General features: G+C 42.0%; 1 protein-coding gene across 24 annotated transcripts in view; it reads left to right on the top strand.

Annotated features, from left to right (window-relative positions):
- The window catches only part of CADPS (calcium dependent secretion activator), a 207,016-nt gene that overhangs the window by 142,237 nt on the left and 39,861 nt on the right, over positions 1-24,918 (top strand). For 10 of the 24 annotated variants that reach the window (XM_068202120.1, XM_068202129.1, XM_068202127.1 and 7 more), the window contains 4 exons: positions 8,579-8,694; positions 14,206-14,362; positions 15,326-15,467; positions 22,074-22,220. In XM_068202120.1, coding sequence (XP_068058221.1) covers positions 8,579-8,694; positions 14,206-14,362; positions 15,326-15,467; positions 22,074-22,220 — 562 coding nt within the window. The remainder of the gene's footprint in view (positions 1-8,578; positions 8,695-14,205; positions 14,363-15,325; positions 15,468-22,073; positions 22,221-24,918) is intronic. The other 14 variants (XM_068202141.1, XM_068202130.1, XM_068202124.1 and 11 more) reach the window with 3 other exon arrangements.

Here is a 24,918-nt window from a genome sequence, read left to right as displayed (position 1 = left end):
AGGCAAAGGCTCAGCTCAAGTGCACATCTCTGCAAAAGGGATGGTGGAGCCCTGCAGCCCCTCTTCTCGTTTCTGTTGTACCCCAGAGTCCTAGTTCTAAAGTCCTTGAAATTTGAACTGTTCATTTCTTTTTGTGAGTAGATTGTTCTGTTTTGTGGGGGGAAAAGAAAGGATCTGGTTGATTTCAGCTCTGTTTGCACAGGGAAATTGCTTTAGAAGAGCAGTACAAGAGGCTGGGCCAGGTTCTGGTTTCCCCAGACATCCTCAGTTCAAATTTGGCCCATAATCTATTGCATCATAGTAAAATGAATTGTAAATAACAATCAATATTTAGAAAATGGAGACTAATTTTTTCTTACATTTATGAAAGGTGCAAATAAACAAAAGTAAATAGAACAGTCGCAATTATTACCATTAACTGTAAAAATTAGAGTGAGCACAGGCTGTTGTGCATTAAGCACAATAACTACATGGAGCATCATGCTTGCTGCAACAACCTGTCACGTGCCTGCAGTTTAGAAGTTCAGAATGACATTCCTATGGCCCAGCTTGTTTAAAAATACCTCATTTCTTCCCAATGCTTGGAGCAAGTGAAAGGGCACAGGGAGTTGTGCTCCACTGCTTTGTGCCCACAAATCTCCCTTTGTTTTAAATAAAAAATTTTCAGGCAAGGTCAGCAGGACTCACTTGAAACTGGTTCCTCAGCTTAAGTGGAGTCAAAAGTGACTGGGGTTTGGCCTGACTTTTTTATTTTGCCAGAAGCAAGAATAAAAATAAGACGCTGAAAACAACTTAAACACACAAGTGTTACCCTTTGGTTCTCCTTTCTCCTGGGAAGTGTACAGTCTCTTGCCTTTCATTAAAATATTGAAATAGAACACTAAACAGGAAACTGTGCTAAAAGAATTAAAAATTAATTATTTTAATTATTAATCAGACAAAGCTACAAACAGTTTAATAATTGTAACCTTTTAATAAATGTTTATTTATGTAGATCAGAAATACATAATTATTTTAGAAAATAATAGCTTCTCCAATAATAGCTTCTCCCTTATATATGAGTATCCCATGAACACAAGTGCCACTTTACACTGCTGGAGTTGGGTACAGGCAGCTTCAGAGTTGGTGCCAGCCAAGGCAGTAGTTGTCAGTTTGACAATTGATTGCATTTGGTGTAAGACTGGGTGGGGGTTCGGTTTTAAGACTGAGTAATTCTCATATTGCAATTTGGATTTGGTCTCTGTAAGGAGAGGTTTATTGTGGTAGTGCTGAGTTGGTGCACAGAGACGAGCGGTGAAGGAGACGGGTCTCACCTCGGTGCTTAGTGCCAGAGTGTGGGTGGCAGGGCAGTGGGTCATCTCATGGAAAGTAGCTGGAGAGCAGAGGGACCTACTGAAGTCCTATTGCTCTGTCCCCAAGGCAAATTGAGCTATCCAAAAATACCAGATTTTGCTTGTCCAGCAGCTGCTCCATCTCCTGTGCAGGGAAGGAGTCTCCCAAGGCACCACACCTCACCGTGCTGCACGGCTGGCACACACTGTCCTCCCTGGGTGGGCTCCTGGGGAAGCTCAACCTCACTTGAAAACACACCCCCGTGGTGATGCCAGTGGGTGTGAAGCTGGAACCCGGTCAGTTCAGGGTCAGTGCTGCCCACGGGGCACCGAGGGGCAGCTGCAGTGCCTGCACAGAGGCAGACATCTCTCAGGTGCCTGTGTCAGGCTGGGGACCCGGGTGCGCCCATAGGAGAGGGACTGAGCACGGCAGCTCGGGCTGCATCAGCCTGAGCTGGCATCAGCCATGGAGCATCTTGATCGTACACTCACCCCAGCAGGCGTGGAAGGCGTCCTCCACCGAGGCAGCGGGTGCAGGAGAGGTTGGTTTTAGACTAGAGCAGCACAGCAGGTTGTTAAGAAGCAGTGGCATTTTCCAAGGCAGTTGTACTGGCCCTTGTCACAGTCCCATGCTCACTTTACGTCACTCGCCTTCCCTGTTTCTGGATCTCAGCCTGGGAAGCTCTGTGCACGTATCTGTAACTCAGCTGAGGAGCTGAGCTGCCTGTCAATTGACCATGTCCGAGGCAAGGACAGATCCTGTGTGATCTGTCAGCCCAACCCCTGCTGGGCAATCACTCCAGCATTTGTGATAAATCACAAAGCTTAAAAATAAAATAAAATTGCATTGTTTGAGTAAATAAAAATGTAAAATATATTAAAACATCCATCTTTGTGTGCAGGAGTGGAAGCTGAAGTCATTAATAAATCCTATACTTTCACTCAGGCACAACTGTAACCTGTATCCATGTGTGCTGAAATGCTGCTTTGTTTGTTTCCTTCCTTGAAGTGGCATTGGGCTGTGTTTAACAAAGAATCGTTATGCAGCTTTCAAGACTCCCTCTTGACCTTTTAAAGGCAGTGTCTAAAGCAGTACAAAGTTATTGCAAAAGCTTCAAAAATCCAGAGATCTGCGTTCTGCATTTCTTTCTATGAGTCTCTCACCAACTGCGGGAGCAACTTGCTGCCTGAAGTATGAGACACAATTCAGATAGGCACAAATTCTTCACTAGGCTCAATAATTGTTAGAAAATCAGGAGAGCAGTTCTCTCTTGGGTATGTTCAGGTTTTGAGGTGAATTGGCATCTCTTTCTGAATTAAAAAAAAAAAATCTATGATTTTTTTTTCCCTTTAAAAATAAATATCTTATTTTGAGAGAAAAAAATACCTTCACTGAAATCCCTTTCCGATACGGGCAAATTAATTTCATGAGTGTAATAAAAGGCTGCCCTGCCTTGTCCTTGGGCTAAGTCCATTATGCTTTATAGTTGTCTTGAGAACAGCAGCTTTTTGTATCATTTTGATGATTGGCTCACAAATGAATGCACACATAACACTTGGATGCTAAAACCTTTGGCAAGGGTCATATATTTTTAATTAATATGAGGAAATCTTTGAATCAGTGGCTATGCTTCTAAAAAATATGAAAAGTCAATAATATTCATCTCCTATTGCAAGTGTAATTCTTAATGTTGCTGATGTTTTAGTAACCCATGTAGCAGAAATCATGGTGCTGAGGTAGAAATAGGTAGTTTGAAATTTTTCCTGTCTGTAAAGAGTCACACACAATGAATTGTGTGCAATATCTATACCTGATGTAGCACAGACTTATCAATATACCTGTTATTGCAGGTTGAAGCTCGTTGCAAGCACAAACCCAGAATTTTTCAAGTAATTTGTGCTTCTGCGAGTATTTTATGTGCCAGTATCATGCAGAAGCATAAAAACCTGTAGAAGAGTTTGTCCAGGAAAGCATTTTGTCAGGCAGCAAGAAGCTGCTCCTAGCTCTGGTTTCAGTGACAAAGGTGTTTAAATCTTACTCACCTGACACACGCATGAGCAGCAAGTACAAGAATATTTCTGATACTAAACCGGCTGTAGCGAGGGATCAGAGAGGAAAAGGACAGGGAAAAAAGAAAAGCCAAAGTGAAACAAAACCTGCCACACACTGCAGCTGATCACTAGCAAGTGCCATAAAAGCCATCCAGCTCCACACATCTCCCTTGCTCTGAGCATGGGCTGAGCCACCCCTGAAAGGGTCCTCACATGTCATCTCTGAGACCTGGACCTAGAGAAGTATGTGAGCTCTAGTGCCTCATAGTGCATGGCTGTCACAACCCCATTTCTGTTTAAATTTACAGAGGAAATTAATCCCTCTCCTTAGCCAGACCTTAATCTTTTGAATTTTCTTGCAATAAAGAGACAGCAAGGAAAAACATGAGTTGGGACTCATGGGTGCTCAGTGCCCCCAGGAATAGAGAGAACTCTTCCCCTTCTTCACCTCCAGGTGGTTCTGCAGCCATCATGCCAGAGCCTTGAATTTGGGTCTGAAAAACTGAAATGTGTGAAAAGAGCTGAATATTTGTGCAGATTGGGCCAGATCAGAATTATATCAGGAGTTTGTTGCTTAGCCTGCTCCAGTGCCTTGTGGGAGCTTGTTTCCAAGAGCGGGTGGTGGTGAGGGGATGCCAGGAGCAGGGTAAGGTGCTGGAGGGGTCTCTCACAGGCCCCCCAGAGAAGTGAGAGCCACCCTGGGGCACTGTGCTGACAACTGCACAGCGGGAGCCTCCTCCAAGCTGTTCTGTACGCGCTGCACCAGCGACTCGTGAAGATGCTGCTGCATCTCTTGCCTTTTCCTCCTCCTCTTTCTCTATTAATGACTTTTCACTAGGACAGAAAACACTTGTGCTAATCAGGCCCGTTCAACACTCTGGAGTCTGGATGTCTGTGAAGCCTAAGTGCTATTTTTGGATGGGTAGCTGTTAGGGATGCAGGGGCTGGACTCCACATTTAAGGATGCTTGAGGGCTGCAGTGCTGACGTGTGCAATGGGTGCAACTCAGATTCCTTTCACCTTGGCTTTGGAACTCTTAAGAAGAGCTTTCTGTCTTTTACACCCCCAACTTTGCTACCCAACAGACTCCCATGGGTGGTGAGGGGTTCCCACCCTGTGGTTGTCAGACATGGGTGGGAGGAGATGTACAATTCCCTCTCCCCACCATCCCTTCCCATCAGAGACCTCGGCACAACTGCTCTCCATAGCAATGGGCAGTAAAATACTCTTCCTACATTTGCATGTCAAGCTCAGGAGCAATCAGTGAGTAGCCAAATTTAATTCTTGCTTATGTTTTAAAGCAGAGTTAAAGTCATTAGGCCAATGCCCAAAAAGCAGTTATTTTTGTCACTTGAGGCTGAGAGGTTTGTTTTTGGGGACAAAGTCACGCTTGGTAAATGTTGAACAAAGATCAGGATAACTCCAGAGATGAATGAATAGATTTGCTTTTCCTGTTGTAAGAAAACAAGGAAAAGAAAGAAAGCCAGTAGCTTGAATCTGAGAGTCTGAATTAATCATTACACAGCCTAAAAGACTAAAAATGCGTGTGTGTGTGTGTGTGCATGTGTGTGCATTGTGTGTGGTTTTATGTATGTATGTATGTGTACCTATCCCTGTGTATGGAGAGGGGCACCAACCTAACTCACACTCCTTAATGGTTTACTCGAATATTCTTTATTATACTTTGATAAGTGTTGTAGTTCTGTGAGAAATAAAAGCAATCAGAAATCTCCTTTGTACAAGCCAACTGATTTTTTTCCCCCACTGGAAAATGCAAGCAAAATGGCAAGGACTTTTGGCAATAGAATGTCCAGATAAATATGCCAGATTCCTTGCAAATGGCATGATTAAAAATAGTCACAATGCTGCTAAAAACTGTTATTAAAAGGAATAGAAACTATTGTGTTAATATATTCACAGCATATAATTTATTCTCTGGGTGTATGTAAAAGGAAAGGCTATTTTCTTTGAATTTTTCCTATGCTGATATTGTAAACTATATGACAGATGGGTCAAGTCCTGATTGCAGTATTCTAACATTTGGAATAGCAAGTAACATATTTGATAGAGCTGGCAAGTTTTTATATATGATTCAACCCAGAATATAAAAGCCACTAGAATTCCAAGTTGAAAATAATTAAATGAGCTGGAAACGATCAGGAACCACACATTTTTAAGTGACAGATTTTTTTACATGTTTAAATTGCACAAGAATATTTTATAGCTCCCTTTAACCAACAGTGACGTTTAATTCTAAAATGTGTAATTGATATTTGCAAAGCAATTAATTCCTATGGCTCATTATTCTATTGCTAAACGTGCCTAAGCATTGGGGAGCTGACTTCAAGTTGTGTTTTTTAGTTCACCTTTTCTGAATTCCAGAGTTTTAACTGAATTAACCCATCTCAGTCTCCTCGTGTGACTGTGCTAAGTGTGGTTTCATACTTGCATTGAATTTTTAGCTTTCTGATTGCACGGTGCCGTAGGACGTTGGAATCTGCTGACTTCTAGAATACGTGTTGTCAAATGGTGTCATTACCGTGTAATACCCCAAGCACCGATAAGCAAAAACCCAGCAGCTTATTCCATTTGTATTTGATCATTTCTGCTTATGTTCCTTTTGAAATTTCCATCTTTTTGTCACTGTTTATGAAGTCATTTGTCTCTTTACTTTTGGCGTCTCTCTCTCCGTCATGCACAACCAGCCCGTCCGCCCAAGCCTAAGCCGCCGGCTGGGCCACCATCATCTCCTCAAACGCAGACTAACATGATAGATCATATGCTCAAAGGCATGGCCAAACAGCCGCCAAGTACTGTAATAGTCTTCCTTTCTTTTATTCAGTGGTTTTCTAGTCTAGCAGCCGCTCGTGTAGCAGTAGAAAGCTAGTCCTCATATGCAGCTTTATACATACAAATCACCTAGTGCGACGTGGTAGGTTTTAGAGATTTAGAGGTAGCATTTATTTCAAAATGTCCACATTTTTTTGTCTAGCAATGTCTGACATATGCAACATTTTCAAATATCAACGTCAGCACAAAATAACATTGTTGTTGCATAACATTTTGCATGGAAACTATAAATATGTATGAGCTTTACATGATGTTGGATGAAATGTTTGATAAGTATATCGTATATGTTTCATGTAACTGTCAGTGCTCCAGCTATCTTAGCAGAATATTCTGATGTATAGTAACTTAACCAGGGAAATATTTAAAATAAGAAGGAAAAAAATTAAGATTGACATCTGCTGGCTGCCAAAGTTATATAAGCATCAATATTTTCTTTAAAGACAGCATCTTTGAGCAGTTGTTCTTATTAACACTTTTGTCTTTTAGTTATATTTGAGTGCAGATCAGTGTTGCAAATGAGAATGGGCCTGATGCTGCACTGATCAATGGAAAAGCTTCCCCTTGGCATTGGAGGTGCAGAAACAACCAGATCTTACTGAGGGACCTGTCTTTGGGCTCCTTTTGCAAAAGGAAGTGGTTTCTACTTCTTGTAGCCATTGAGGTGCTGGATAGTGTAGGACAGAGACTGAGGAGTTAACCAGGAGCTCTCCAAGTTCAGTATTTGCTCAGTAAATTATATTAAGGGGAAACTTGATTTTTTTATTTGTTTGTTTGTTTCCATTGATACAAGAAACAGCAGCAAAACTGGAAAAGAAACACCCAAGGCCCTCATCTGTGCCATAAATCAATAAAACTTTAGAGTTCATTTGCATGGTGCTTTACCACCCCTCAGCCAAGCTGAGCCCCTACAGTAACAGACTCCAGCTTGCTGAGCTCCTCCAAAAACCAGCCACATTTGGGACTGTCCTGAAACATATGGCTTTCCTTTTCATGGGAGCTGTGTAACCTGTAAACAGGTATTCAGAGGAAACTAGGGGCTGGCAAGACTTTGAGGGGGAGAATGAAGTCCTGTAAGCTCCCTGAGCCTACAGCAAGGCAGGGATTTCTCCCTGAGTGACCCAGTCAAGCAGAACAGGCCACCTTATGCAACCTCGAGTTTCTGTCCCACCAGTAAACAAGACCAAAACACTAGGAAAAAATGAGGGTGTGTGGAAGGCTGGAGCAAGATGCCCTGTGAGTACTTGGCCTGTTGGCATATGGATCCCAAGGGGGCAGGTTTCCCACTCCACTCCTGCTCCAAACAACCATCACAGGGTGAGTTTGCACATCCCAGGGCAGTAAGCTGCCTTTTGATACCATGGAGAGGCCAAAATACCTATGGATACAGAGGTATGGACTGGCTGTGTAGTGAAATGCTTCTCTTTGCCCTTGCTACTAAGGAGAGCTGGGATTGGAACCTGGGTGTGAACCAGAGAGACATGTCTGTAGTCAGTTCTGTGGAAGCTGTCATTCAGGGAAATTGTGGTTATTTTCTTTTCCTCTACATTATTTCTAGTGAAATGCTCTAAATGTTCCATATTGTTAGCACCTCATATATTTAATGCGTTATTAATAATATAAATTACCTAGAAGAATGTAATTTAATTGTTTTTTAGAGTTTTCAGAAAACACTGCAAAATAACTCAGGTAAACACCAAGCTCCAGGATTTAAACTCTTTGGTTTGTTTTGCGGGGTTTTTGTTGTAAACTTGCGTCTCTTTTCTCATATAAATCTTACCCATGAGTGTGGGATTTACCACTTTTCACTCCCTCCAGCATGCATAACTCCTGACCCTTGTAGAGTTAAATCCTGGAGCAAGACAGACCTGCAAGTTTTGCTTTTAGAAGCAGGTGACATTTAAATTGCTTGAGTCTGACAATTTATTAAAAGTGCAGACAGATTTGTTTGAATTGATCTTCTTAAAAGAATTTTTAGATAATATAGATATGATTCCTATAATAGCATCATCTACATTGAAGGATACATATTGTTCATACATTAGTGGCCAGATGCTGTCTTTAGGGAATATGATGTTCTTATTCGCGCTAATAACGTGCCGCTATAAAGCAAACCAACTCTGACAGTATTGTGAAATTTGGAGCTGGAGCACTGTATTTTCATAGTATAATAACGAATGTGGCTTTCTGGTTTGCTCAGTACTAATTATATAAGCATTTAACATATGCATGAAAAGATCTTTAAAGCTGTAGAATATTATGGGTTTTTTTTTTAACCTCTAAAATAACTCACTGTTCGTCTAGCTTTTCACCCTGCCTTCCTGTTAACTTGAGTTCTTGTACTACAGAGAATGTAGGCCGGTTAGTCACACCAGCTAAAAAGTTAGAAGATACAATACGTCTGGCAGAGTTGGTAATTGAAGTCCTACAGCAAAACGAGGAGCACCATGCAGAGGTGAGCAGCGTCTTCGGCGAGGTCGTGTCCCCCCAGGTCTTCCACAAGATCCGGTGGGAGCTTTGTATATTTGTGTGATGTCTTCCCAACTGATGTTGGGTTACCTTTTTTAAAAGCTGAAAGTACACTTGAGCATGATGAAGGCAAGGTACACTTCAGGAGGAATGTGTTTTCAAAGGGGAGGGAGGGCTAAAGGATTAATTAATTGAGTTGTGCTCTCCTCGATGTCAGTCTGCAGCCTTTCTGACAGTGCCAACCTGGCCAAAATATTCACCACCAACTGCCTGCAAGAGCAAGCCTGTCCTCTTTCCAGAAAGGTTGTATTTCCAAATCATGACCTGTGTGTGTGTGCCTCCAGCCAGCATGAGCGGGGTCCCTGCCGCAGCTGCCGCTCCTGCTGTCCGGAGGGGAGCAAGGAAAACGGCAACGAAACAGAACAATTCTCCTTTCTGTCCCTTTCTGAGAATTCAGGTTGTTTCCAGGGGTCTCTGTGGGCCCCTCCAGTACGTGGTTTCCTGTTGGCCTCTTCTGCCTTGGCTTATTGGTAATACCTCAATTACTAGTCACAGAGGTTAGGATGAAGTATGCTCTGTTGCTCATTGTCTGGGTTATTTAAGGCCTAATACAACCACTCTTAACTCTTTGAAGCACCTTAACAGAAAGATTTGTGTATTAAAACCACTGAAACCATGTCATAGTCAAATATACACCAGAAAATCGTGAGGCTTGATCCTGGAAACTTTTGGTCCCACAAGCAGCTGGCGTGGCTGGCTGTAGTCCTGCTCTCAGCACATCAGGACATTTCTCCCTGAGCAGGTGATGTTGCATACCCATGTAAGTATTTGCAGGATTAAGCCCTGGGTTCTCTGTCAATCTGGTGCCCTTGAATGCGTATTGAAAAGTTAATAATTTTAAAATATGGAGTGAACAGTTGTTGTTTATGACTGTAGGTATTATTGCACTCTTTTATTATTTTCTCTTTTCCTTCCCATGGAGATATATATATATATATATATATATATATACTCACAATATTTTGCATTAAGAGCATTTGATAAATAATTTCGCAATCACCTAAAAATCATTCCAGTGTGTATTAAATATGCAGTATAGTTTTACTTATTGATAATACACAGCAATCCACAAAACCCAACTAACGCCTGATTACATATTTAAATTTCCTCCCTGTTTTTCTACTGTTCATTCAATCTTGGATGATCCTGGCAGGGGAAAGAGGTATGTGACTAAACCGAACGAAACGAGTCACTCCTGTCATATTCCGTGCATGCCCTCTCAGTGCCATGTTTCCTACTGGGATTTTACCCTGGTTGCCCTCGCTTCCGTAACTTTGACCGAGGAATGTAACAGCAACTTTGGGTCGGCTGCTTGCGGAGCTGGTAGCCTGACACAGGAGGGTAAATGTGGCATAGCAGTCCAGTCCATGCATGCAGCAATGGGTATATTTTACGAGCGCTGCAGTTACATCCCAACACAACCCTACCTGCCTGGACTCGCCCCTCAGCCTGTTGTTACCTGTCGTTTGCATTCACCCGACCTCTAGTACACTGTGGTGGAGATGGACTAAGTACTACACGAGTGCCTAGAATGGTAGTGGTCTTCCTCTGGTTTTGTCTGTATGTGCCTTGTACTGGATATACAGTATTTATATGTAGAGAGAGAATATATGAGGTGAAGAGTGAAATAAACCTCCTTTTTACTAAAGCAAGGGGTGCTTGAGAGCACTATGCTTGTGCAAAAACTGTTTTATTCCACTCCTCACCAGCACAGGCTGGATGTACAACCAGCTGGGAAGGAGCTGTTTTTTAAAACACAGCTTATTTTGAAAAGAGGAAGCAGTTGCAGGACCAGTCACAGCCAGCCAGCCATGCTGCCAAGATCCTCACATGATGAGGAAGGCTCAGAACTGTTCTCCAGCATCTTTTGTGTCACAAGGTTTTGATTAGAGACAGAAGGTTAATGCCAAGACAGATAGGAGGCATCCCGGTCCCTTGTTCTGAACGGTGACTTGGAAGGATGAAATCCATCTCTCTCCAGAAGCCCGGCACACTGTTGGTGCATTTTGAATCCCTGTCCTGAGGGTGGCTGTGCCATTTCAGCAGTGCACAGGCAGTTGGCCAGCTCCCCGCACACTTTGAATTGCACCCAGGGAAGAGAGAGAAGAGGCTGGGTGGTTTATCACTGATTTTTATTATGTGTTGTAGCCACATTATGCTGTCACTGTGCAATGAGCATTGCTGAGGTATTACACTTTATTTCCCCACCCATATAATTACAGGTGACTTTTTTTATATGTTGTCACTCACCTGAAGAAGGCTTGACCTGTGAGGCGTGACTCTGGTCTACTTTGGTTATTCAGCAGAAAATTAAGTTGCACTGCTTACTGAGGAAATGCCTTACTTTACTAAAAACAATAGTTTTTGCAATTAACATGTGGCCCTTTTTTCCCCATGTGGACATCCAGGCAGACTCCCTAATGAGAATGTAGAAAATAATACTCAGAGCAAGTTCAAAACTCATTACAAGAGGAGCATCGCGTCTAGTCAGTTGCGTTTGCTTACCCATAAGAAGGAAGCAAGGCAGCACAGGCAGAAATAGCAGAATCCATGTGCCTATGTCTGTAATCTGGGAGCGGGAGGTCTCTGGCATTCTATCATCTCTCCCATCAGATGTCTCCTAGCTCCCTTTCCCTTCCTCTGGATGACTGATAACAAATGCCAGAGGCAATGCCATTCACCTGTTTTTAAATTTGTGTTTTCTCTCTCTATGTATACATATGTGTATATGTATATATGTATCTTAACTCCTTGAGGTCATACATATATACATGTGTATCCATGTGTAAAATATACAATAATAGGTGTGTTTGGCTAGAAAGCACACTTTTTCCCCCTTTACATTATTATTTAAGCAAAGCAGGTAAGTAGATGGTAAATAAATGAAATGTTACCATCTTGAAGGTTTTCTAAGTATGGTGTTAACAATCCTGCTTACAGAAATTAGGGAGGAGGTTGAGGATCCTGACATAAGTTTGAGAATTACAGAGTTAAAATTTGACTTTGCAAGCAAAAGGAAAACTGTTAGTGGTTTGGGCATATTTTTTTTCCACCAATGATCACATGCTTTTCTTTTTTAAAATGGCTCTTTTTTTCCTTTTTTGTGAAAGCAGGTTCTTATTGCAGGACTCCGAAGTGTTTATGTTGGGATTTGTTACAGAAGACATTCTTTGGCCTCCCCTCTTTTCCCTTTCCCCCAAATGCCGGTTGCCATCGGTCCTTGGTAGCGGTCGCTCCACGCCCGCAGACCCGGGGGCAGTGTCGGGTGGGTGCCAGCATGGCAGGCTCTGGGCAGGCAGAGGCACAGCCAGAGAAACCACATCAGAGCAAGGAGAGCCCCCGCAGCCTCCCTGAAAACCACAGCCAGGCCTTGCTCACATAAGAGGACCCTGCACAGCCCCACTGCTCAGCAGCGCTCCTTTCCCACCCACCTCTGCGAGCAGGCTGGAGCAGGCATCAGGAGCACACCTGCCTCTTGATGGTTCTTCCATGCTCTCTCAGCAGTTTGATGCCTCCCAGCTTGGCAGACACTGGCATCCAGCCCTGTGCCTGGCTGGACACAGCACCAAATGTGGAGAAGCGCTGAAGAGCACTGCCCCACACCTCAGCCCCATACAGGCTCCCTCACCTTGGTTTTGGTTTTGGCTTTGCCAGAGTGACGACTGCAGATGGCCAGGACCACCGTCACCACTACCACTGCATCCCCAAGCAGGAGATGCTGCAGCAGAGCTGAGCAGCTTCCTCCATGGGCCTGAAGCTGAGGACAGTTTGCAGACAAAGGACTCTGCTGTAGCCATCTTGTCCCCTGCCATGACCACTGGGACCCTCACCTCCTGGTGCTGCTGCTTCCGGCATGGGCAGACACTGAAGCTGTGCCTTCATGGCACAGCTCACCTTGTCCACATCTTCACCCCCATTACCGGGCAGGCCCAATACTAAGATTAGCTTGGGGGTCACGTGGTTATTTTGGTTATTTGGTTTACATCTTGGATGTGCTCTGGGAAGAGAATGCCGAGTGCAGTGCCCAATCTATCCATGCCTTCACATCAATTTTGTATCAACTCATGGAATAATAACAGGGCAGTGTCAGTCTGCTTTTTGTTTTAAAAGATTGAAGGAGTGGAAATAGTTCCAAAGACCCCCTTGCCACTATCACTGGCAGTTGAGAAGTCGAGCCAAAACAGGAAAAACTATGGCAGTAACCTGTTTTGGAGGTGCTGTTCCCTCTCTGTGACCAGGTGAACCAGTAGCTGGAGTTGGGCTGTGCACATCAGTGCAGTTCTTCATCAGTGAATCAAAACTGAACCCTGAGAGAGTGAAAGCCCATTCTGCTTATTCATGTCTGCTAAAACATGCAAATAATGTCCCTCCCTGACTGGCAATTCCTCTTCAAACTGATTCCTCCATTCCCAATGTCTTCCGTTTCATCTCCACTCTTGTGCCTAAGCTAGAGGTTTCTTTTTCTTGCCAAGTGCCACAAAGCTGTTCCTTAGCTCCTTTAAGTCACTGAGTAATTTCCTATCACTTCAAAATGACAGCACATGGTCCTATGGACAGCTCTTCTCATATTGCATGTTCCCAGCCAGAAGTGACTCCTGAACACGCATGCATGCATTTGCAGCATTCACATCTGAGCCATGTATGATGTGAATGTCACCTCAGAGAGCCCGCACAGCGAATTTTAAGGACCCATGTGCATGAGAATGAGTTACCTCACTGATATTTTTTGGTTTTCAAGTTTAGACATATGTTTTTCCTGCCTCTGTGAAAATATAGGCTTGCCGTAGATACTTTTTTTTTACCTTGGCATGTTGATAGTAGAGCTTTGTAATGGGTTCCTAATCAGTAGCATCATGAAGGTGGTAGTGTGTTAGATAACCATGTAAAATGAACAGTGCTGTAGTAACTTTTACTGGTGATGTTTGAAATATCTTGAAAACAGGGTGTGAATGATTTAGGACAGATTTTAATGTCTAAGGCTTCTACTTTTTCAAGACAAATGCAAGTACTGAATCCAAGTAGAATTTAAGCTGTTGAAAAACATGTCAGAAAACCCACAAGCACAATGCAGAAACTCCCAAATTTCTGTACTTACGAAATAAGAATTAGTTGATTTTTTTCCTGATAATTAGCATAATTAATGAAGTCATTTATTGTAAATTGAACAGATGAAACCTTCTCTGCTACGTTATAGCTGCATGCCTTTACAGTGGAGCTCTGAAGAGACCTTCTGCAAGAAAGCTTTGTGTTAGAACAGCAGTGCCTAATTCTGTGATTAGCACTGCCCATGCAGGCTAGCGCTCCAAAGCACTGTTCTCTTTACAATAAAGGTAGTTTCCATGAGATGCACTTCTCTTGTTTTTTAAGATAGGTGGCCTAACATCTTTCCCTGTGCTTTATTAGAACTAACACACATCTTTATTATCTTTTTCTACCAACTCTGAAGGCCTTTGCTTGGTGGTCAGACCTAATGGTTGAGCACGCGGAGACCTTCCTGTCCCTGTTTGCTGTGGATATGGATGCAGCGTTAGAGGTGCAACCCCCAGACACCTGGGACAGCTTCCCGCTCTTTCAGCTCATAAACGATTCCCTCCGTAGTGACTGTATGTATTCTGTATTCTGATCATTTCCTTTTCAGTGGGCGGCTCAGGTTACTGATAATGCTTTCAGCCTCTCCTTACTGCACAGAGAACTGAGATGGGTAGAGATTTACAAACTCCTTTAGCACCAGCTTGATTTTATTCCATTGCCACTAGAAAAAAGCACACCCCTTAAATCACTGCAGTCAAAGGTGGGAAGTTGAATTTTATTTTGCTTCATCTTCTCAAGTCTCTTGGTAGTGTCTGCCTGATAAGCCGGGAATTAGGTACTCTATATCTGTCATTAAATGTGTGTATTGTATTATATGTGTGTACTGAATTTATTTAGCGTGGTGTAAACCGGTCCTTGCTTAAAGGTTTTATTAAAGGGAGGAAAATATTAAAGTAAATGGAAGCAGGAGTAGTTCAGAAGAATAGTGCTTTGTGAAATAAGACAATTCTCCGAAGCACTTGGGCCCATGCTATCAAAACCCGTGTGAGGATTTGTCACTTTCCTGGGTAGTCCAACCCTCCCTGGGGAGCTGGTGGCAAAAATGGCATTGCCTTAGCTAGGTCCTAGACCAGGACCCCAGCTAGTTTTCTGAGACTATGTGAAAAAAGCCAGGGACTCATCCTCAGAAAGCAAGTTCCAGCATCATGGTGCTGAGCGACCAAAGAAGAAATTATTATATCACCTGCTAAAGCCAAATGTTTGCCATGCTGTTTCTTACACTGGTTTTATTCACAGGAAGTGATAATGTATTTGTAAGTTTTACATTAATGGAAAAGAAGGTTCATTGTCTGTTTATTTGTTTGGAGTAAGAAGTCATTCTTGCTGTCTGTGTCATGAACTCTGGCTCTTGTTATGTTCTTGAAGTTTTCCTGTTCACTGACAAATTCATTGTTTGATGAAGTGCCACGCTGTGGTTTGTTACAGAGGTTGTAGTAACAGTCGTGTCTTACTATACTTTTATTTATCTATTCTAGATAATTTGTGCAATGGAAAATTCCACAAACACCTCCAAGACCTGTTTGCTCCACTTGTTGTTAGATATGTCGATCTGATGGAGTCCTCAATTGCACAGTCAATTCACAGGGGCTTTGAGCGGGAGTCATGGGAGCCAGTAAAGTAAGGAAACCTCCTTTGATACACTCGGAATTTGGGTGCAAATGGATGGAGATTCATATAGAGGTGAATTAGCAAACGTTAGACTGGACATGCAGAAAATGCTTTAAACGTTCTAGTTTAATGCTATAAATAGGAGGCCTGATCTCTTCAGGATTTTCAGGTTAATGAGGGAAATGGTATTGGCTTTTTGAAATGCATCACTGCCTCAGTTTGAACTGTATGCCTTTGAACAGGGAAGCATGAAAATGGGAAAACCTTCTTAACTGCCATGGCTTTTTGGAACTCATTCTAAAAGGCCTTTTCCAATGCTGCTTTGAACTCACATAGCTCCTTTTCAGAACAAAAAAATCTCGCTTCACTGTGTTCAGTTCCAGCCCTATAACCCCTGTGAGTCATTGCTGTATTTATTCTCAACACTCACTTTTTCCACCCACCCCGTGGGGGGGATAGTGCAGTGTGTGCCTCTGGCATCAGCCCCATTGCTGGTGGCTGTACATGTCCCCATGTCCAGGGCAGCTCTGCCAGTCCCAGCTCCTCTGCCTGTAGGATTAGATGTGCAGAAACCAAAGTGAAGCATGGGCAAGATGACTCAAGCATAATCATTTCTTACATTTGGAAAGCTAGGAGTTTACCAGCAAGAAATTGGGAACCTGAGAAAAACCCAAATTGAACTCAAGAGCTGGTGAATGATAAAAATGTGACATGTGCTTTGGATTACTGTTGTTATTTCACAGGTTTTGAAGCATTGCTGAACCCTGTCATGCTTGTGCTATAAAGCCAAGTCAGATCCTACAAAGGGAAATAGCTGACTTTTCCTTCTAATAAAGATATTAAAAGAGAAAGATGGACCCTTTGCAAGTGACATGAGTCTGGCAGTGCCTCAGACTAGGAAATGGGACCAGGTGACCTCTGGAGAGACTCTTTTCCTTGCTTGTTTTGTCATTCTCTAGGGAAAGTGAAATGGCACCGCACTCTCAGAGGTTGCTGTATAAAAGAACGTGTGGTCTTTCAGGGCTTTTCACACCAAATATGTTCCGTTTACAAGGAAAAGAGATTTTGTTCAGCAGCCAGCCTCCCATATGCAACCTGGAGTCTGAGTACCCAGGTTTTTTCCTTTCTTTCTTGTGCATCCTCAGCATCCGTAAGGATTCTGCCTGCCAAATCTCGGGCTTTTTCTTGACACCTGATCATCCCCTCTGTTTTGAGTGGGGTTAAGTGGCTGGCATTCAGGAGCCTCTCTCACTTTCCATTTGCTGTCTTTGGTCTGCAGGCTAACAGGATTAAAGATCCTAAAAAATCTTGTTTCAAATAAGCAGATGTGACCCAGAAAACATACAAGAAATAGATCTTTCGAGTAGGAGAATGCCATTTTTACAGCCACTCCTTCAAGCAGAATTGCACTTCGAAGTTAGCATTAACTTCAGTTTCAGAGCTCTGCTTTAGTAAAAAATATGTATTTCCTTGTCTGTTATGAAACAGAGACAGTTAACTCTGTGTACCTGTCCACCTGGGTCAAGCACTCAATAAACAAATTATTCTGCTTTTTTATCTTTTATCAGAAGCTGTCATCTTTTTACTTTTTAATGACTTCAAGGAGTTAACTATAGATGTCCATAAGTGCTTGGATGTGCTACTTGCCTGTCAAAATGCTTTGTCCCTGGGTATGCCAGCATCTATCATTTCCAAGTTATGTCTGATAGTTATAAAAGATCTTTTCTTAGTTCTCTTGTGATGGTTATTCCCTTCTGGAGTTCCAGTTACAGTGTGCTTTGAGCATTGCATTTCCAAGCAAAAGCCCAGGATGGACTCTTTCTCTTACAGACTTGGGTATTTAAAAGATTTCTTCCAGCAGGAAAGTGGGTGCTTTCCACGAGATGCTTCTGTCCATCTGGTGAAAAGATGCACCATGGGTTTTTTTTCACGTGTTGATATTTTGTTCTTCTGTCTCGCACACAAAAGTGTGAGTTGCAAATGCTGGCTCAACGTGATGTGGCCCGGTGAAGGGAGGCACCAGTGAGTGCCAGAGGGTGGCACATACAGTGCAAAGGAAAAGAGGAGTGTCATTCCTAGGATCTTATGACATTTTTCATGTGCTGTTCAGAACTAAATGTTAAGGCATCTTCATCTTTGCCTCCTGGGCAGACCACCTGCTCCTCTTTGTCTGATCGACAGGGAACTTGCAGAAAAATTCAGGTTAGAGACTTATTCTGTTTGATTTGCCCTCCTGTATCTACTCTCTTCTCACCCCACATGTCCATACTGTAGCACAGTTGAACTTTTGGCCGTAGATTCTCAAATAGTTTGGAGCAGCCAATTCCCAACCAAATTGTGACCTTCTATTGACACCTCTCCAGCAGAGCGTTTTTGGAAATAGGGAACACTGCAGAATGTTCTTCCACAGCTTTCCTCTGCTTTGGAGATAGACCTTTGAGTTGGGCAGCAAAGACAGATCATCAAAGCTGACCGTTCTACCAAGCTTGTTGTCCTGGATCTCTACAGTGCATTATGAGAAGGAAATCTCATTATCTTCTGTTAACCAAGAAATTATTCCACAACACAGAATCTTTTGAAAGGGTTTCTCTGTACTTGTGTTTGCAGTCAAGGCTGAAATATGTAGCCCTCCATAACCTGACCAGATGGCAGTTTGCAAGCATGTATTTCTTCTATTTTCATTGCTGAATACTCTGCACCTTATGCTCTGAGGAGTTAGGTATAGAAATCACAGTGAGAGAGATACTGTTAAGTATTGAAAAAAATGCTGGGGGGAAAGCATGGACGTTATGTGCTCATGAGGGCTCTGTAATCTGCCTCTGCAGAGCTGCTGAATTTGCAGGGGGTCCGTGCCCTATAGCTAGAGCAGCTGGTGCGCTTGTATGAATCCACGCAGAGAAATGTGGAACACTTGTCCTTCGCACAGTCATCCAAGTATGCAGGATACAGAGTAGGTCTGTTCTCTGGTGAGTTGAGAGGTCTTGGAAAAGTAGGGTTTGCAATGGGTTTTTTTCATGCTAGCTTCTCACAGATTTATCTTGCAGCCAGCTGACACGTATGTGTGTGTGTCTCTGTGTGTGTGTCTGTGTTGAAAGATCTCTTTGAGCAAATGCTAAAGCTCATGCAATGACGACCAATGGCTTGACTAGGACATTACTCACTGACCCAGGGGTCTCTCTACTGCTCTGTAGTCCTGGCTTTAGCATCTATTAATTGCTCACTAGCCCTTTGCAAACTATTTATAAATGTATCATTAATATAAATGTCAGAACTTGAACAATATGATTATACTAATCATTTTATAAGGTTGTACAACTACAGAATGATAGTGAAAAATGTTTCCCCTTAAAAGAAGCACCACTGTAGTGAAAGTGAGTATTTTTGTTACTATTCTGGGTGTCAGTCACAGGAAGAGCACAGATTTGACTGCCTACTTCACTAGCAAGCTCTTTGCTTCACATCAAGGCTTTTGTGAAAAGATTTGCTCTTGAGCATTTGCTCAGCCTCTACAGTGAGGTTGCAAGTGTTTATAGTGATGGAAGAGACAGGCATTTGCATCTTCCATCACTAAATCATTTCAGGCATCCTGTAGGAACTGAGCACTTAGATGTGGCCAAGGGTCTTGTTCAGCTCTATTCTGAACCCAGGAGACAGCTCAGTAAAAATACAGTGATTTTTCTGCCCTCCTTTCATTGCTAGGGCAGCTCTACAGGAGCAGCCATGGTGCAACTGGACATAATCCGTGTGACCAGTGCTGCATTACAGTGTGAGAACGGGGAGGCCGTGCAGGGTACACTGCCAGTCGGTTTGCACTGAGAATTTCCCAGCAGACAGTCCAGGTGAAAGCCACAGCTCACACACACAAACAGGGCTGAAGCAGAAGACGCCAGGAAAACAAGCGGTGCAGCTCCAGAGCGTGTGTCTCTCATCAAACGTATCAGGATCCATTCCTGAAGCTGAGTCGTCTTAAATCAGACAGCCCTCATCTTGTTGGTGCAAATGCCCACATTCCCTGCCTGATGGCTGAGGTTATATTTAGCCATCTATATTAAATAGGCATGGCTGGCTTCTAGAAACAGTTTCTCATCTTGGACCTGTAGTTTTATGGTCTGAACAATTGCAGGCTTCATGGAACATTTGTTGGTAATATTAATCATTTTTTAGAGGTCTCACTGCAACTGTTAGTCAGATAATTAGAACAGTTGAACCTGAAAAACTGTGCATGTCAATTCAGGAGAATATTTTTTTTACATTAGTTACTGTATGTTAACATAATATACTCCATTATTTTGCTGTTTTGTTTTGTTTTAAAAGTACTAACTTATTCTTGCACCATATTCTTGCATCAGCAAAATAATGTGTTGTATAAAAGAAATATGTTTCCGTGTGAATATAGTATACTGTTTACTCTAGAAGTCATATTTTATTAATACAGTGTTTTTATTAATATAACACTGTCACTTCTTGAATTTTAATATTAAAACCAAAGGTCCTCTGATTTATGTATTTACCATCTGGCTAAGTTATTTAAGTTGCTTTTCCTTATACATTTATATGTTGTCCACCTCTTGCTATTTCTTTATTTATTCCATATCAGTATCTAACCACATGCACTGCCATTTCTGAAGATTTAACACTCTCTCAATCACTATGTAGTCTATGTCTCATTCAATAGTCATATCATCTTAGCAGCAGATACAGTATGAATGGAAACAATGGACAGCTATGTGACAGTACTGAATTCTCCTATTGCCTGCAAAAGAGAACACACAGATAGCAGGAAGTTAAATCTGCTAAGAATCATAGAAATAATTCGAAATCAGAGCATAGTCGTGGGGTTTCTTTCACCAGAAAAAGCTTTGATTTGTGATTTTCCTCCCCAACAAGGGATTTTATTCACAAAGAATGAAGTCTGTTCCCTAACATTCACCAGCAATGACAAGCTGAGCTCTTGCAGAGATGTGGTTCACATCGTCTGATGCGTTAGGAAACATTTATTCAGGCAGCTCAGTTCCATTACTTTGGGGGTTGATACATAAAACTTGCAGTAAGAAATGAAGTGCCAAATATGTCTCAGGGAGGTTACTAAGATTTTAATGTGCCTTGAAAGACATAGTGTATAATTCGATAGTTTCATAGGAATCCAGATAATGGTGTCTGTAAAGTAACTCATTTAATCCAGAGAAATGGGAGAGACCTTCAAAGGTGGCATATCCTGTTGCAGTCTCAGAGCAGGCAAGTTTGGATGCTGAAGCAGTGCCCATGTGCATCAATAGAAAAGCTTTCAGTAGCTTCAGCAGTGCAGGGTGAAGGTGAAATCCTGGATTTCTAATTCCATTTTCACTGAGCACAAGTAACAATCTGATGAAAACAGTGTCAAAGCATCTGGCTTTGTTCCTCACATGGGACTGTAAAAGCACCTGTGTGTTGTGTACCAGGGGGTCAGACAGTGTTCCTGGGAGAGGGCAGAAATGAGGCATTTTTCTGAAAATGGCCTCTCTTCTGAGAGCTGGGTAATATGTGAGCTGGGTAATTGAGTTCTATGTTTTGCTGATTCCCAGATCTCCTGATGTTTTCATTTTGCATGTAGAATATAACTGTTATGAGATACCCATTAAAACAGAATTAGACCAATTACAACATCTAGAGACCTAGTACAATGAAATATGTCAGGGTGGATTCCAAACTTTAGGCATGCATGCCTGTTACATGCACCTTGTTCCAGGAGAGAATGTTGCATTAAATCAGTACAGTTGTCCACTTTTTAAAGATCCTTATTTGCATAACAGTTGCACATCTGAAAATACTGACTGGAGTCATGATGCCCAAATACACAAGCTTCTTATTAACCTTTGAATATCAAATCACCTCGTGGCCCACTTCCAGCCATGAAACAGTCACATACTAGTCCTGGATTCATTTACAAAGTGCATTTTATTCACAGTGTACAAATAGTGGGGCTGGACAATCGTTTGTTTTGCACCCTGGAATGCAAGGGAGGATCAGGGTACAGTCTTCACAGAACCTTGTAATTCACTGTGTCATCACTCCATATTAGCCCATCTTTATTTGTGGGGGGTATAAGACAGAGAGGTTTTGCCACAAAATTGCAACTCCATTGAGCTTGGTGGTGAGAAAAACTCTTGTGGCTGGAATTCCAGACTTTCTCTTTATTATTTCAAATTCCAGTCCCTTAGCAGATCTCATAGTTTAGCACTTCCATTGAGCCTGTGTGTGTAAGAACTGAGACTCTTCCTTAAAAGAGAGATTTTTTGGAAGAAAAGCTGCTCTCTGCACTTTGAAATGGTATCAGGACTTGAAGGTGCAGTTATTTTCACAGGTGTTTAAGTTCTCTGTCAATTTTTCCCTTTGCGATTCTTCTTTTCATTCTGGTTTGCTTTTATTTTTTTAAGGAATTTGAATTTTATAGCAGACTGAAAAGACAGTACATTTAAGCTTCCATACTCATGCTTCTTTCTGAAATGTTTTGCTTTAGTTTTTTAACTGTCCTCATGCTGTGAACTTTGCAGATTTGTTTCTGAGTGTCATGTGCTTCTGCTACATCGGCATTGTCACTGTTATGGTATTTTTTCTTTCTGTCTGTTTCTTCCACAGGAGTTTAACAAGTAATCTGCCCAATGTGAATCTACCAAATGTGAATCTCCCTAAAGTACCAAATCTACCAGTTAACATCCCACTAGGCATCCCACAAATGCCTAGCTTTTCTGCACCGTCATGGATGGCTGCTATTTATGATTCTGAGTGTGTATTCAGTTCAAATTAGATCTCATTTAAATTTAAAGTAATCTTGGCATGGATATGTATTGTTTGTTTCTGTGCATTACATAAAACTTTAAAGAGTGATACAGTTAATTAGATGTTTTCTGAATGAGACACTAGTGAATTTCTGGCATGTGTATTTTGAGGGTTTTTTTGTATAAACCTTGAAAATTTGTCTCAACTCCCACTGAGAGTTTGAGCAAGTATCTTGCTTTACAAAATAGCTGTCAACAATGGGGTATGGTCTGAATAATATACAAACCACAGAACTCACAATGTGACATTATGTGTCTCAGCAAAGAGTTTTGTCCAAAAGAGAAGAAGAACCAATTTCAATGCCAGTCAACCAATTTCTGTGGACCAGATGTAGATCTAAAAATGAATTTTATTTAATGCAAGCTCTGCATTTCCTAGATAATTTTTGTCTTGACTTTGATGAAGCAGTCTAAGAAAGAGGAGCACCCTGTAACAGATTTTATTCATGTTGGGGGATGCCACAGAGAGCAATTAAAGCTCCATAGCCTTCATTACTGCCCAAATATTGCCATGACCAACTAAAGAAAGATATTTTCAATGTGATTTTTAGATTATGGCTTGGAAGATAGTGTCAAAGCAGTCGCTCTGTAGGAGCCTTGAGCTCTGTGTTCCCAGCTTCCTGCTGGAGTGTCCCAGGGTGCAGGTGTCAAACTCAGGGGGGAACATACCACAGATCCTCAGCACAGATTAGGCAAGTTCTCTTATAGGAGATTTCTTGCTGAGCAGTGTGGAGGGTGGTACACAGTGGGCTCAACCCAAATCTCATCATTTGAGGTAGCTCATCTCCCAAGATGTCCTATCATGGGAACTGTTATTTGTCCATTCTCCTTCTAAAACCCTAGAGAATTATTTAGGATTGGCATAGGGTGGTCTCAGTCAGCACTGTGGTGCTTTTCCTCTATCCTCTCACTTAATAGATAAAACTGAAGGACTCACCCAAGAATCTCCTGTTCACTTTTACTGAAACACCCTCAATTACATCTACACCTGGAGTCCACCAGAACGCCTCTGCTGTTGGTCTGGCACAGGCAGGATTGCAGAGCACTGGTAGTGAATGAAAGTAAAGAAAACACTGATGTGAGATCTTTTTAAATAGATTTAAAACCTTTTAAAATATTAGCATGGTTGTTTATGTTTCAAAGCCATACAACTCATATTCATGCTAAGATAGTTATTGTAAAGGTTAGCTTAGGCAGTTGTCTGTAAAGAATACTTGAAAGTTTTAATCTTGCTCTGTGCATGCTTTGTGATATTGCCCTTGAAAAGATAAGAATCATGTAATGACAGAAAATTGGATAATCCCTCTGAAAATGCTTGAGCATCAATGGTATATTGCAAGTTGCCGGCGTGATTAGAGTAATTGTGGTGCTCACAAGCGAAATACGAACAGTGCATTTTGGAAATGAATATACTCTATTGTTTACTTGGATGGAGCCCTAATCAAAAGTGAGAAAAAGGCTGAGATTAATTCTTCAAAAATTTTGAAACCAAATGGATGTTATAATATTGCTGTAGTAAATACCAATTATTGCATTTGTACACATTAAACCACTTCAAATGTAAATCCATGCAGTTCCAAAACTGGTTTTAGACTGTTAAAGCTTGCTTACACCCAAGCACAGGTTTGAACTAAAAACCATTGGTAGATGAACATGTGAGACTGTTGTCCAAATTGGTCCCCTGGCAAAAGCAAATGCCTGATTCTTTATCTTTTCATCTCTCTGGTTCCCTTTTACTCACCCTTACCCTCCATCAAGGACATGTTACCTGTTCCTTAGTGTCAGATATGTTTCTCCTACAACCAAGACTATTCATTCTTTATCTTGTTGACTCTGCTAGTCCAGGATCCCTCAGGACCCCTCTGGCATGTTGGGACTGCAGTTCTCACCTGGGAGTAGCCCTTTTTGTATTAGTTCCCAGCTCCTCTAGCATTAACTCAATGCAGCTGGCATCTGTCACAATAGAAACACCCTCCTTCATCGGTTTCTATAGATGATGTCAGCACAAGTGGTAATGCATGGTGTGTTAAATATCTTATAAATTACTGTGTTAGCATTAGTGGTATGCGAGGAGGGGGTTGAAACTCTTGAAGCTCCCTTGGCAATTGTTCTGGGAAAAAAAAAAAGTGAAGGAGAAGAAGAGAGGGAGAGAAAAGGGTTAGAGATGCATAAATTTCTGTGCACAAACAGAGTGCAATCCAGTCCTGTATTTTTATTCTGTAAGTGGAGGTTTGAGATATAATTATACTGTGAAAAGAGCTGGTGTAGCTACACACTGCAGGACTAAAGACTTCCATCTGGGCAGGGGTGTGGGTACAAGAATATATGCTTGGGAAAAAATTGAGAATTTTGTGGCAGACCAAAGTTGTTGCAAAGTAAATTTTTAGAAATGTAAATTTGTTGTCCTGTAATTGCCTTTGCAAAGAAAAAGGTGCAGCAGTAAATCCTGCCGAAACTCCTGGATATGAGATGTACCCTTAGCTCAATTGACTTACCCCAATTTTTTTTCAGCTGTTCAAGAGATAAAGTGTGTCCTCGCTCACCACTTGTTAGCACTGTCCCTTACCTGGAAACGGGGCCGCACTGGGGGGAAAAGGCAAACTCAAGATATAATTTGGAGGGGGGAGAATTGCATGAAACCCTAA

The sequence above is a fragment of the Anomalospiza imberbis genome, chromosome 11, assembly GCF_031753505.1.
Source record: "Anomalospiza imberbis isolate Cuckoo-Finch-1a 21T00152 chromosome 11, ASM3175350v1, whole genome shotgun sequence".
Lineage (NCBI taxonomy): Eukaryota > Metazoa > Chordata > Aves > Passeriformes > Viduidae > Anomalospiza > Anomalospiza imberbis.
The sequence above is the reverse complement of the archived record's forward strand: the minus strand, read 5'-3'. Positions and strand labels throughout refer to the sequence as shown.